At 50.8% G+C, this 14765-nt stretch overlaps 1 protein-coding gene across 1 annotated transcript; it reads right to left on the bottom strand.

Annotated features, from left to right (window-relative positions):
- Positions 1 to 4852: 4852 nt before the first annotated feature.
- On the bottom strand, positions 4853 to 14431 carry TMEM119 (transmembrane protein 119). The gene is made up of 2 exons (XM_036736143.1): positions 14295 to 14431; positions 4853 to 6832 (listed from the first exon to the last, which is right to left on the bottom strand). Exon 2 carries the CDS (start codon positions 6805 to 6807, stop codon positions 5908 to 5910), a length of 900 nt encoding a protein of 299 aa, XP_036592038.1. The 5' UTR covers positions 6808 to 6832; positions 14295 to 14431; the 3' UTR covers positions 4853 to 5907.
- Between the last annotated feature and the right edge of the window lie 334 nt (positions 14432 to 14765).

Here is a 14765-nt window from a genome sequence, read left to right as displayed (position 1 = left end):
GGGTAAGCCGTTTAATTTCCCAGTTCCCTGAGGTGACTCACTGAGAGCTTAAGATACAGAGAAGGCCTGATATGCATTGGCTAAATGAAAAATACATTTCTTAAGTTCCTATTGGGGAAGAGCCTATTGGGGAGGAAAAGGCAGGGCATTTGAAGGGCTATTATAGGAAAGAAGGACCAGATTTTGCCTGGCCCCAGAGAGCGGAACTAGGAGCGGTGGGGTAAGTTACTTATTTTGGCTCATAAAAAAGGAAGAACTCCCTATTAATTGTTGTTACTCAGTCATTTCAACTCTTTGTGACCCTGTTTGGGATTTTCTTGGCAAAGATACTGGAATGGTTTGCCCTTTCCTTCTGCAGTTCATTTTACAGATAAGGAAACCAAGGCAAACAGGGTAAAGTGACTTACCCAGGGTCACACAGCTAGTAAGTGTCTGAGGGCAGATTTGAACTCACATCTTCCTGACTTCAGGCCCAGCACTCTACTCAATGCATCACCTAGCTTCTCAATTGATTAGCATTGTCCAAAAGTGGAACAGCTATTTTTAAAGGTAGTGAGGTCCATGTGAGTGGGAGTATTCAAGCAGAGGCTGAATGAGCAGGTGTTGGGAATTGCTCTTAGAGCAGAGGGCCAGAACCAGATTTAAAATATAATTGGGAAATATTCAACAAAATAAGTAAAAATATGATAAAATACAGACAATGTTAATATGTGGTTTTCTAATTAGATATGCACCTGCAGTTTTATGACCAGTTTCTATTTGAGTTTGAGGACATCCTTGCATGGGATGGAAGGCAAGAACCAGATGATTCCAAACATGGTCTTTAAACTGTTCGGTAGAACCAGGGAACGCCTGGGGATGGAGGGGAGTGGGAAGGGGAAGAGGAAGAGGAGGAGAAGGAAGAGGAGAGGGAAGAGAAGAACGAGAAGGAGGAGAAGGAAGAGGGGGAAGAGGAGAGGGAGGATGAGAAGGAGGAGGGGGAGAGGACCACTTTTCTGACTGGTAGCCCCCGGCCCTTGATTCCCACATCCCTAGGTCTCTCACTTCCGCAGGCTGAGTTTTATTGGTTGCTGAGGGTTTTTCTTCCCCACCACTAAGACAGAGGAAAAAGTTGGCAGAGAAACAGCCTCCATCCCGGCCCTCAGCCCTCAAGCCGCCTCCCCATCTCCTGGGGGCAGATGTGAGTTTTATTTGGCACATCTCGGGACATTTTTACAAGCAGGGGACAGTAGAAAGACTGTTCAGCCATTGGCAGGGACCCCAACGATCCTAACAATGGTCTCCTAGGCCCACCTCTCCTCCTCCTCCAAGTTCCAGCTGGATAGAGAGGCTTCCAAGTGATTTCTCCTACAGTTCTTGGGGGGAGCAAGGGTGGTGACCCCTCCATAGAGGAAGTGCTAAGCAGTAGGAAGAGAAAAGGACTGCATTCTCAGCTCAGCTCAATTTACCAAGCTGGTTGACCTTGGGCAACTTGCTTTAACCAATGTGGATCTCAGTTTCCCTATCTGTAAAATGAAGATCCCGGACTAGATATTCAACTTAACAGACATTTATTAACCCCTTGGGGACAAAGAAGCATGCGTCAAGCAGTCTCTACGTGGAGAGGGAGGAGGGAGGATAGAATACATATTTGCTCAGGTCAGTGAATAAAAAACACTGACCACTGGGAGGAATGGGAAGGGCTGAGTCTTGAAGGAAGCCAAGGGGGCTGAGCTCCCAAGTCCCTCCTGAATCCTCACCTCCCTAGCATGTTGCTTCCTCCAAGGCCATTGACCTGCCTCCAACTCATACTGTAGGTTGAATCTCCTATGGTCACTTAGGCAAATGACTTCACTTCTTTGAGACTTGGTCACCTCATCTGGAAAAGGAGAGGGTTGGACCTGAAGACCCTGGACTTGGAGTCAGGAAGGGCTGAGTTCAAATCCTACCTCACATACTTGCTAGCTGTGTGACCCTGGGCAAGTCACCTCCCATCAATTTCATCTATAAAATAAGAGGCTGGACTAGCTGCCCCCAAATGGTCCCTTCCAGTTTGAAATCTCTGATCTTGCTGCATCACATATGAAAGTTGGGTTTCTTCTCCCCAAGCCACTATCAAGTTGGATCCCCAGAGTGGGGTCACTGTTTCTGCTCCCCTCAGGGTTCCCCCTAGAATCCTAAGAAGTTTTCTAGGACTAACCCCCATTTAGTATCAATTGCCCAGTTAATACCTCTTCAATGTCCATTTGCCCAGTCAACTTTTCTTCCATATCAATTATTAATAATTATTAATCAGTGGATTAACACCAATGATCTTTTACAAGGGTGATTGACTGAGAAGGTATACCAAGAGCCAAACTACCTCAGAGTGGTTCCAACCAACCTTAAAAGTGGTGACCACCCAATAGTCCCCCAACTAAATGCACTTCTGAGAGCGGCACCCAATGGATGGATCATTCCCTTCCTTGCAGGACATCTCAGCTGCTCTGGGTCCAGCAGGATCCCCCTCAGGGCTGGCTTCTTACTGGGCTTGGGGGCTGCCTGTTGCTGCTGGCAGATCCTGCTATGGATTCTAGCTGCCAGCCTGCAGATGGCTTTTCTGACCGTTTTAAGGCTCACAGGGTCATCTCCTGATCTGTTCTGCCTCTAATACTCAATGACCTAAGATCAGCACAGAGTGCCGTTCAGTCATGGCCACACGGCAGCCGGTGAGAAAGTTAGCTCATGGCTTCTTTCTCCTCCTCCAAAAGCACATAAGGAGGAAAGATACATTTCATTGGTTTGTGCCTTTTGTATGCACAAAGACTTTTGGTTACTATGTAGTAAACTAACAGGAAACATTCATAGAATGCCTGCTACACGTGCTCCAGACCAGAGAGGGAAAGGGGTCCTGGTCTCCCCAGCACTCCTATCTGAAAGCAGGTTCACCGAGCCTCTGTGCGGCAGACAGAGTATTGTGTATGCTCTAAGGACTGACCCCTCATTGGCCAGGACCCCCATTATGTTGTATTTCTGTGTTCCTATGATCTTTGATGTCCCTTCCAGATACAAATCTAGACTGCTACGATTCCCAGCATGCCCAAGGGTTCCCATGGGAGTAATGTTTCTATCTCTTTATTAAGACACATTTCTGGGTCCACACCCCAGCTTTGTTACTGACTGGGTGACCTCTGGCCAATCTGTACAAGAAGGGGGATGGGTTATCACATGGTGCCTCTGCTATTCCAGATGTCTGCCAGAACCAAACCAGATGGGAGGGGATCCAGCCATCAGCCAATGTGGCTTTCTGCCCTCCCATCATCCTTCCATTCCACCCCAAGGGGCTGGCAGGCAGCCCCTCCAGGAGGTTCAAATCTCCCTCTCTGCAACTTCCATTCTTTGCCTCTTGCTCTGGCCTCTGGGGCCAAGCAGAGAAAGGCTGATTCCCTCCTCCAAAAGAAGAGAGAGATGAAGAAGACTCAGTTTTCCTGGCCCACACTCTTCCTCCCCAGGTGTCTTTGGTCTTGCAAGTAACACAAAACCCCCACAAGGGCCCAGGGCTGGTCAGAGCTCCCCTCTGCTGCATGTTGATGGGGAAAGCTCGACAACAGGGGAGGTTTAGATGAGAAAGCATGTCCTCTGGTGGAGGGAGAGAAGTTTTCCCCAACAACAACCAGGGCCTGGCCCCTGGACGCCATCCCAGGCTAGAAAACTCCTCAGTTCAGAATGTTTGAGATCTAGCTTGTCTGTCCAGCTTCTCCAGGGAGCTGAGCCTGAGCAGGAGGCTGCCTTGCTTTTCTGCAGAGTAGAGGCAGGGGAGGGGAATCCCGCTGTGCCAGATAGAGGACTCTGTGTCATAGGGAAATGCAAAACCAAGGCCTGCTGGCCAGACCCAGGGTTCAAGGGAGTCATGTGGCCTCAGAGAGAGCTGCCATCCCCTCCCTTCCCTCCCTTGTCCCAGATTGCCACAAGGCTCCCTACACATTCTCTTTGACGTCCCCAACACATCTGGGCCTCATCTGTGGCTCTCCAGGGACCCCCAAGGGAAGGGAGAAGCTGGAGGCAGAGAATCATTGGGAGGGTGGCAGGCCTCCTTAGGAGAATCTATAGGCTTCTAAGGAGGGCCCTGCAGAGGGTGGGGTCTGAGTGGATGTGGGAGTGGTCCCTCCCTCTGCTGGGTATAATGGAAAAAACACTGGATTTGGAGTTGAAGGATCTGGGTTTAAATCTTTCTCTACCCTTATTACTTAGAGACCTTGGCCAAGTCACCTAACTGCTCTGAGCATGTTTGCTCATCTGTAAAGTGGAGAAATTAGATGATTTCTGAGGTTCCTTGTAGCTCTCAATCAATGATTCTCTCTCCCACAACAGTCAGGTCTGCTTGGGTACCTCTAAATCTTGGGAAGTTTTTCCATCAGCCAACCTTAAATATTCCTCTTGGGACCCATATTTTCTCCCTTTGGCCCCATGCCCCAAACTCTATGACCAAGGGCTGGGTCTGTCAATCAAACGCCACCATAGACTGAGGAGGCCTCCTCTCTTTTCCCCTCCTTCCCTCCCTCCCTTCCAAGCTTCGCACCCTATCCTTTCCCTCCACCCCTCTAGGCTTAATAACTTAAGAAACCAAAGAAAGCCAGTCTCACAAGGTGGATCACACCAGACCAAAGTTTTATTAGAATTTATCATCATTAGTATTTCTAGGTGGAGTAGCGTACTCCATCTTGTCCTTCCCAGTAGGGTACCAGGGGTGGGGACCTAGAGGATGCCAGTGTGGGTAGGTTCCTGCTCCCCATCCCCAAATCAAGTCATCCAATTATCTGGTCCCAATCCAAGAAACACCAAGGACATTGGCAGTGAAGCTCTAATTGTTGGGTACGGGGAATTCAGGGCCCCCGACTCTCAAAACCTACAGGACAAAATGGGATTGGTTGGAAAAGGAGGAAAGAGACCCTTGGCTCTGCCTTCTTGAATTTAAACGGAGGAGATGCTCCCCGTCAAGTCATACTCTATTCTTTAACTGGCCAGACCAGCCATATCTTTGGTGGGGGTAGGGGGGGAGGAAGGAGAAGGGGAAGGTCACTAAAGCCCATTCCATGGCTTGAGTCTGGGCACCCAGTTCCAGCTGCCCCCAGGCCCTCCCTCAGGTGGTTTCCTGAGCCACAGACCCCTATCTCTCTTCTCTCTCTAGAGGTCCTCCAAGTTCAGGGTATGGTCCTACTTCCTCCAGACTGGAACCCTACGGGGAAATGAAGGAATCCCTAAATCCAACAGAGCTGGTATCCTCCTGTCTTCCCCTCCCTTCAAGAAAAGCAACAGAAAGTCCTCTTGGTTCATAACAGAACAAAGTTTCTAGCCCCTTGTGGCAGTGCCAGGGGCTGCTTGGCTGGTATTTGGAGGAAGAACAAAGGATGGGGCCAGCAGAAAAAAAATCACTCCACTTTGTTCCCTATTTCTTATGCACTGTCCCCCCCGCCCCCCGCAGGAAGATCTAGCCCTCAAGTTAAGTGATCAAGGCCTGTAGCAAGTTACCTATATGGGTTTAGCTAAAGTAGAAAGAGTCTTTAGAAAAGAGGTTGGACCTTTATATCATCAGGGGACTCTGACTCAGCACAGTCTGGCTCTGGGTGGGTGTCTGAGTAAGCCAGAGGAGAAAAAGTCCTGAGATTTCTGGGGGCTGCTTGGTTGGAAGTAGAGTGGAGAGAGCTGGGCCCCCAGCCAGCCAGGCCTGGATAGTTTGGGTTGGATGTTCAAGGCTCTAGGGGAACAGTCCGATGTGACCAGGTCATCTGAGAGCACAGGCAACACGTCCATGTCCGATCAGCCCTAGGCAGACCCACCGAGCCAACCCTTCTGCCTGGGTCTAGCTGGCCAGGGGAGAATAAGTGAGTCTCTGGAGGCCAGCTGGTTGACAGAACTGTGCTTCAGTCTGGAAGAGCAAGTGGCCTTGGTTCATTGAAGGCAATCAGCTTGTTCCACTGCTGGAGAGAGACCGCTGCATGCACAAGGACCCTCGGGGTCAGAGAGACTGGCAGATTCCCTAGCTTCTTGCAGCAATGAGGGAGTGCCCTCCTGCTCACCATGGTCAGTTCCAATTGCGGGTGGCTCCTCTGCTCTGGCCTCAGCCCCCGAGGCACAACTCAGCTCTGCAGCCTCTCCCAAGGGAGCCTTGGGTATCTCTTTGGGACTACCTTGACCTTGGGATTCCTCCTTAGCCTTCTCAGCCTCCTCATCCTTCTTCCTTCCCTCCTTCTCCTCCATTTTGACTCCATCTCCATTGGCCAGGGGCCCCTTGGTTGGAGACTTGAGATTCTGAGTAGCGGCCAGTATGTCAGCCTGGAGCTGGTGGGAGGAGTCCATGGCTGGGTCTTCTGGATGGGCATCCGGAGCCTTGTCAGGAACCTCACTGAAGGCCCGAGTGCCTCCGGTCCTATCACTCTGGTCCACGTACTTCTTCTTGGGGAAGGAGGATGGGTAGTAGGCCGAGGCCTTGTGCTTCTGTTGGACGATGACAGCAGCGCAGACGATGAAGAGAAGAAGGAAGACCAACGACCCCACCACGGCGATGAGCAGCATGTACTCCCGGAAGAAATCCACGATCCCATCCAGGAAGTTGGTTGGAGGCGAGGGACCTGCCAAAGGGGTGGGTTGAGGCCCCACTGAGGTGGGACTGAGGGCCGGGGTCCGGGGCGGGGAGAGGCTGGGGGAGGAAGCTGAAGAGCCCTCCATCTCTCCGCTGCCCCCATTGTCCTCCAGGAGGGCAGCCTGGACCAGCACTGAGTGGGCAGTGTTGGGTGGGGCCCTCAGGAGGGGCAGGAGCAGTAGAAGGATGTTAGTGGCCAACGGGACCATCTTTCACCAGGCCCGGTGAGGAGATCTGCAGGAAATAAGAGAAGGCGTTGGACCAGGCATATCTAGGGTCATAGAATGCATTCAATTCATTTAATTCAAGATGCATCATGGCCCTGGGAAAAGGGTGCTGAATTTGGAGCCAGGAGACCTGGGTTCAAATCCTGTATCTGCTACTTACTAGTTCAGCAAGTCATTATCCCTCCCTAGACGTTACAACTTCATAGACTTGACTTGAGTTCAAATCCATCCTTAGACATTTAGTAAATGTGTGACCCTGGGCCTCTCTCTGCCTAATCTGTAACATGGGGATGATAATCTACCTCCCAGGACTGTTGTAAGGACCAAATGAGATATTTATAAAGCCCTTGGCAAACCTCCGAAGCCTTTATACATTCTAGCCATTGTTATGATCATTACTAACTATTATCATAGTTCAGATCTCCTGATTGCAAATCCTGTTCTCTCTCTGGGAAGAGAAGGAAAGAACAGATTCCCTCCAGATGGGTGGACCCTTCCCTATCAACCCCTGAAAGGAAGCATTTGGTCAGAGGTAGAGCAGAGGATAAAGCGGTGGGCCCACAGTCATCATACCGAGTTCAAATTCAGCCTCAGACGCGCTAGCTGCGTGACCCTGGGCAAGTCATTTAACCCTCTTTGCCTCGGTTTCCTCATCTGTAAAATGAGCTGGAGGAGAAAACGGCAAACCATTCCAGTATCTTTGCCAAGAAAGCCCCCAAAAGGTGAGAGGTCACCAAGAGCTGGACCAGACTGAAAAATGATTCAAAACAAAACAAATCACCAGACCCAGAGGCAAGGAGGCCTGGGTTTAAAACCTGCCTCGGTACTTGCTAGCTGTGTCACTCTGGGCCAATTAGCTTACCTCCCTGAGCTTTGGTTCCTCATAAGAGGTCTGGGCTTGATGATCCTAGCTCTATAGCCATGATTGTGAAAGCTTGACTCGGAAACTACCACGTATCCTGAGGCTCTGACGTTCACTTTATGTGATACAAACACAGAGCCTGATACTTAGGAGGAGCCCAATAAATCCACGTGGATTGATTGATGGGTGGATTCTGTGGACATACATGGAATCATTGCGTGTACAAATCCAGTCCTGTTTGAAATTCTCTGGGCTGAGGCTAGGTAGGTGGTGGGTTCTATGCATAAGGGGAACCTGTCACGAAATCCTGCTGAGAATAATCAGGCCACAGTTTGTCAGTATCTCAGAAGGCAGATAGGGCAGAAAAAGGACAGAATGAGAGGCATCGGGGGCCGGGATTCTCCTCCCAGCTCTGTCCCTAATTCACTGTGTGACCTTGGGCAAGTCACTGCCCCAGCTGGGTCTCAGTTTCCTTATCTGTCAAATAGCAGTAGATAATACCTCAAGCCCTTCAGATGAGATTAAGTAAATAAGTTTTAACCGGCAGAGAAAAGTCCTTTCCTGTCTCCTGTGCTCTGGAGAGGGATAGTGGTGGGCGAGACGGGAGGAGGCCCAAGAGGGCAGTCTTCTCTGGTTCCAGTCGGCCCACCCACCAGGGGCAGAGAACGGCCCGCTTAGCAGGCCTGGCTCCAAGGGGTTGCCAGCCAGAGCCATACCCTGGAATTTGACCACAACCCAAAGCTTCAAAAGGCACAGTCAGCCCTTTTGAAGGGAGATAGATCTTCAGTTGTGGAGTGCTGCCTCCCCTACCCTGGGCTCTCTGAACCCTCACCCCACCCACCATAGGCCTGGCTGAATAGGTGGGTACTAAAGGCTATTCAGAAAACTGGGCCTCAGCATGAGGGAGCCAAGCAGGACAGGCTTTAGAGCTAGGAATGGACCTCAACAGGAACCTCAGGAACGACAGGAATCTTAGAATCTTAGAATAGATATTGTCAGAGTTGGGACGGGCCTTAGAACAGGGAATGTCAGGGCTCGGAGGGGTCTCAGAACAGTGGATGTCAGGGGTGGGAGGGGACCTAGAACAGGGGATGTCAGGGCTGGAGGGGTGCGCCTCAGAACAGGGAATGTCAGAGCTGGGAGGTGCTTTAAAACAGGGAACACATACATCCTGCGATATCTTCCCCCAATTCTGTCTGCCCACCCAAATACTTGAAGGGTGACTCTTGTGTCTGAACACCACATCCATGAAGCCCCCACTGATTACCCCAGCCTGCACCCCACCCTCCTCTGAACTTCCACAACTCTCCATCTATGGACCACCCAATTCAACCCTTGTTCACCCTCTGCCTTGTTCTGTTCACTAATGGCTCCCTATGAATATGTCTTGTTTCCCAACTAGACTGTAAGCTCCCTGAGGGCCAAGACAGTGTTTTCTGCTTCTCCATATACCGTCAGCAATGGGCACATAATATCTGTTCAGGGGACACTTGTCAGATGATCGACTGAAAGATAACTATGTCAGAGTTTTTCTGTTTTTCAATCTCTTCCAAGACATTCAAAGCTAATTCTATTTTTAACCAATCCTCCCATTTGGGCTCCACCTCCTTCCCCAGGAACTGAAACCTTGGCCAAGCTAGTCACACACCCCATGCCCCGAAACCCTGCCGGAGTGAAATTCCTGTCTGTGGGCTGACGACCCTGGGCCCTGTGTCTGTCCTTGCCCTACCCTGCTCTGCCCCACCCCTACCCCCACCACTCAACCTTAGCCATCCCCACCAGGATCTGGGTCTCCCTTCTGAAAATAATTTTGTTGGAGACAAAAAGAACCAAAAGACTCTTCTGCTCCAGGGCTATTGGAGAACGAAATGACGTAGCCTCAGAGAAGATGAGAACCAGATGACCTGGCTCCGCTAGCTCCCGCCCACACAGCCGGCCAGATAGGCTGCTCTCGGCATGAACCCCCAGATGCCAAGACCCCATCTGGCGCAGATTGGCAAGGCTGATTAATAAATTCCTGACAGCCCAATTTGGGGATGGAAACTTTGACATGGATTTCCAAGAGCCTGGTCTGCCTGGGGCCCAAGGTGAGAGGGAAGACACCAGTTTCATGGTATTAGGGGGTGCAGTGGGAGGTAGAAGGGCCATTCTATATTTTAAGACAAGGATGGATTAGACGACTGCTCTAGGGCCTCTGAGATCCTGTGACTCAAGAATTCCAAGATTCCATGATTTCCAAGTTTCTATGATTCAGAGTCCTAGGCAGCTAGCTGGCATAGTGTGTAGAGTACCAGGTCTGGAATCAGAAAGATCTGGGTTCAAATTTGGCTTCTGACATTTACTAGCTGTGTGACCCTGGGCAAGTCACTTCACCCTGTTTGCCTCAGTTTTCTCATCTGTAAAATGAGCTAGAAAAGGAAATGGCAAACCACATCAGTATCTTTGCCAAGAAAACCCCAAATTGGGTCACAGGGATTTGGACAAGACTGAACAACAAGATTTTGTAATTTAGCGATTATATCCAAGACTCCAACTTCTCTAATTCAGCAAGTGAATGGTTTTGATTCTAAGAAAGTATGATTCTAATATTCTCTAATTACACAATTGGATGATTCTAAAATAGCAAAAGTCAGTGAAGCTCTTCCCTAATTCGATGCCTGTATGATCCCTAAGATTCCAAGATTCTGTGATTCCGAGATTCGTGAATTCACTGATTGTATGACTCTAAGATTCTCAGATCCTCTTAAGTGATGTTTATTTGTCTCAGAATCTTTGGTTCCAAGAGTCTGTTGCTCCATAATTCGATGTTTCCTGGACTCCCTGATTCCATGGGGGGCCTTGTGGTGCAATGGACAGAGCTCCAGATTTGGATGAGAAGCTTAAAACCCATCTCTGTGATATTACTCTCTGTGTAACCTGAAGCAAGCAATTCTGGGCCTCAGTTTGCTCAGTTGAGAAATTTGGGCTCAAGCATTTCCAAGCTCTAAGCCTGTGATCCCATGATCCAGAAGGTTTGATGGTGGCCCTCAACAGTTCTATGATTCTTTGATGCTGGGCCCTTGGCACAAGCTGCTCTTTCATCTGGGCAGAGAACTCTCTGGGCCAGGGGCCCCTCCCCTGTCCAGCTTCTCCTCATCACTATCACTATATCTCTATGTAAATGTATGTGCATGTGCACACCTTCCCACACACACAGAGCCCACCATCAACAACCATCCAGGGACTTGAATCCTGGGAGACCATGACAAGTTCATGAGCGACTTGAAAAATGTTCACTTCTGGATTAAAAGTGCTATGGTTCTCACCTGCTGCCAAAATATCCTGAACAAAGAAAGAAGATGGTTTGTTCTATAAGCAAGGGAGCCCCTGGCAAAGGAGACTGTGAGAGCTGCTCTGAAGGGTTATCCTGACACAGGGAGGGAGTCTGGACAGACCCAGGTTGGAGAGCTGAGAGGAAGTTCTGATGCTCTCTGTTCCAGGACCATCCCAGCCCTGACATTCCCTGTTCTAAGGCCCCTCCCAGTCCTGACATCCCCTGTTCTGAGGCCCTTCCCAGTCCTGACATCCCCTGTTCTGAGGCCCCTCCCAGCTCTCATGGTTCTGTGATTCTTTAAACAGGAACCTCTTCTCTTAAACAGGAGGTCAAGGGTCACTTCTGCAGTGACTGGGGGGAATGGTTGCTAAGGTACCAAATGTAGGGAGGAAAATGAGAAGAAATATCCCTTTTCTCATCTTTCAGCTGACCATCCATGTGCCCCCATCCCCCAATCCCAAGCTCTACTTGCCCCTAAATTATCATCTTATAAAACTTTGCAGCATCATCGTCTTTGCTCCTGCCTGCTTCGTGACCTTGGCCAAGTCCCTTCCTGTCCCTGGGCCTCAGTTTCTCCAGAGACAATGCTGCCATTGAGCCAGATACCCTCCTGTGGTCTTTCCCAGCCTAAAAGTCTGGTGATTCCCTGAGAGCAAAGAGCAGACTGTAACTAACTCAATCCTCCTTCTGCAGCTTCTCACAGCCTCCAGGGGATGGATTTTTTTCCCAAGGTCAGCTCCCATCTTGGTCATCTTCAGGAACCCTCCTAGGGGAAACCCAGCCCCTGCCCTATAGACGGGGATAGGGAGAGATACCGCCTCCCTGAGAAAGCAGGATGGCTGGCCCATCTGCTCACTGGGGGTTCTGGCTCTTGACCTCCGTTCTTGGGAAGGGTAGCTTGGCTTCTGCCCCCTCCCCTAGACACAGGCAGATTCCAATGCCCTCGAGTCTTAGAATGTAAGGCTGGAAGAGAGCTTCCATGGTGCCTGGTCCAACCCCGTTAACTTCATGATGAGGAAAACAAGGCCTAGAGAGGTCTTACCTAGACTCACCCAAGGTCACACAGGAAATTAAAGAACTGAGCCCCAGTCCCAGCATTCTTTGCCCATCACCCCCTTGTCCCTGGCTTTCTTGAGTGGTCCTCCCAGACCAGGACCCCTCTGCAGCCTAGTCCCTCCCCATGTTCTGAGGCCGTCCTTAACGTCAGCCTCAGTGGTTTCCCCCAAATCGAGCAGCTTGTTTGATTTGGGGTTTGACCTGTTTACAGGTGATGTGTTTATCTCCAATCCCTCCTCCACGCAGAGGCCAAATGGATCTTCCTACGGCACAGTTCTGACCTTTACTCCCTGGCTCAAGAAACTGGCCCCAAGTCTGGCATTTAAAGTTCTGTGCAGTCTAGCTCTGGCTTACCCTTTCCTCAAGGTTCCAGTCACGCTGGCTGCTTTACTATTTCCTCTACATCCCATCTCCCATCTCCCACCTCCAGACTTTTGCCTAGACTATCTCCCCCGTTAGGAATGCACCCCCTTCTCAAGCCAAGGCCTCTTGGAATCAATCCCTGGCTTTCTTCACAGTTCAGCTCAGTGATGTTTCCTGATGTTATTTATCCCTTTTAGCGCCCCCCCCTCCAATTGCTTTGTGTATTTTCTGTGTACACCTCCTATCCTTAGCAATAAGGTCTTTAAGAACAAGGCCTTTGCCCAGCACAGAGCCTGGCACATAATAGGCTAATTTAACAACAACATTTACATATTTAATAAATGCTTGTTGAATGAATAAATTGCTGAGTATGCAGATTACACAAAAGTGCCCCTTCCCCTCCCAGGAGAGACCCACATAGATCCTTTGGTACCCTGGAGAGCAGAGTCCTCTCCTTGTCTGAGAGGGGTCCTTTTAGGCCACTGGGCAGGCGGGTGGAGGCACAGAGAGAAGGAGACAAGGAAAGGGGCCCACACACAGAAAACCTGGTTTCAATTAAAGGAAAAAGCAAAGAACAAGTCTATGGCGGGCCTGAGGCTGCCGGCTGCAAAGCCCTCCCAGTTCCCCTCTCTCCTCTGGGGCCTGCTGACCTTTTCTTCTTCCCCCTTTGGCCCAGGGCTCTGGGATCCACCTCCCCCACCCCCCACTTGTTATCAGTGGAGAGGAGGTAGGGAGCATTCCCCCAGAAGAAAGAAAACTAAGCTAAAAGGGTCCCAGTGCCCCCCCACCCCACCCCACCCCAGGCAGCCAGCTCTGGCCTGACCATCTGAGGGACCAAAAGAGCCTGGTTTCCCAGTGCTCCCAAAGGCCATAGTTAGCACAAGCACTGTGGGCACTCCTGACACCTAAACCCTGGGGCACAAAGATACACCCTCACACACACCTATCTATATCATGACACTCTCAACATACTGGTACATACAGCAGACACACTCACACAGAGACACACGTACCAATATAGACGGAGACACACTGACCCACATTGACCCACACGCAGACACACATTGATCCATATAGATTCCCAGACAGCCCCAGAGAAGACAAACACACACACACACACACACACACACACACACACACAGATATACACAGTGATTCACACAGAGATCAGTCGTACACACATACACACAGACAGACACACACTGATCCACACACAGATCAGCCATATACACACACACATAGAAACAGGCACACAAATTCAGGGGGTACGGAGGGCTGCAGGGAATGAGAAGAGACAAAAGCCAGAGATTATAGGGAGCAGCAAATGGAAAGCCTAGTGTCCAGTCCCCTGAATGCACACTGACTTGAATCCCCTTCCGTACAGAAACCCCTAACAGCTACTGTGGATCCCACACCCAATACACAGGCACACATTCACACACAAACACCCCACGAACACACATAATTCCAGCAGCTGCCTGCATCTCCCATACTTAGCCAGCTCCCCAGACACACATGTGCAGGCAGACACCAGACACCCTCTGTATAGCTGGGACCCAGGGCAGGCACTGCTGGAGGTACCTGGCCCGCCTTAGCTACCTAAACATGCTCAGAACAGAGGCTTCCCAGAAGAAAAGTCAAGGGGAAGAGTGTTAGTGGGTCAAGGTTGGTCCAAGTTCAGTCTGCCAGTCCCGGGACAGGTCAAGCCAGAGCTGGGGAGCCTGGGCTGATGGAGAGGAGGGGAGGAGACAGAGAGGGTGACAGGGCAGTGTTTGGACAGGGGCAAAGGAGGTTAGCCTCCAGCCCTGGGGAGACCCCCGGAGCTCCTCTTCCACCCCGACCTGGACCTTCCGGCCCAAGGAAGCCCAGACTCACCAGAGGAGCTGCAAAGGGAGGTTTCAGGTTGCCTGGATCCCCACGACTTAGTCTGGATGGATCCCACAGCCCAGCATCCAGGGAAGGGGAGCCTTCTGGAGTCCTAGCCTAGGAGCCGGGTACTGGTTCCAGGCTCCTGCCCCTCTGCCCCCTGCCCTCCTGCCCACCTCCCCTTCCTCTAGCCAGCCAGCCAGCCTCAAGCTCACCAACTGAGAGAGGCCAGCCCCACCAGCTTGCTTTCATTAAAGGAGTTTCAAGTGGGGACAGGCAGGGCTGGGGGAGGGGAGGGGGCAAAGGGATGGGAGGGACGGAGGGAGGGACTGAGGGCTGAGCTCCACCAGGGGCCACACACACACACACACACACACACACACACACACACACACACGAGCAATTGGGGGTGGTGGGAGGAGGGGCTGGTGTCCTCCAGCTGGAGGACTTTGTTCTTTCCTCGCTTCTGGGCTTTGCTGG

Source organism: Trichosurus vulpecula, chromosome 1 (genome assembly GCF_011100635.1).
Source record: "Trichosurus vulpecula isolate mTriVul1 chromosome 1, mTriVul1.pri, whole genome shotgun sequence".
Taxonomy (NCBI): Eukaryota; Metazoa; Chordata; class Mammalia; order Diprotodontia; family Phalangeridae; genus Trichosurus; species Trichosurus vulpecula.
This window is presented reverse-complemented; position numbering and strand designations above follow the sequence as displayed.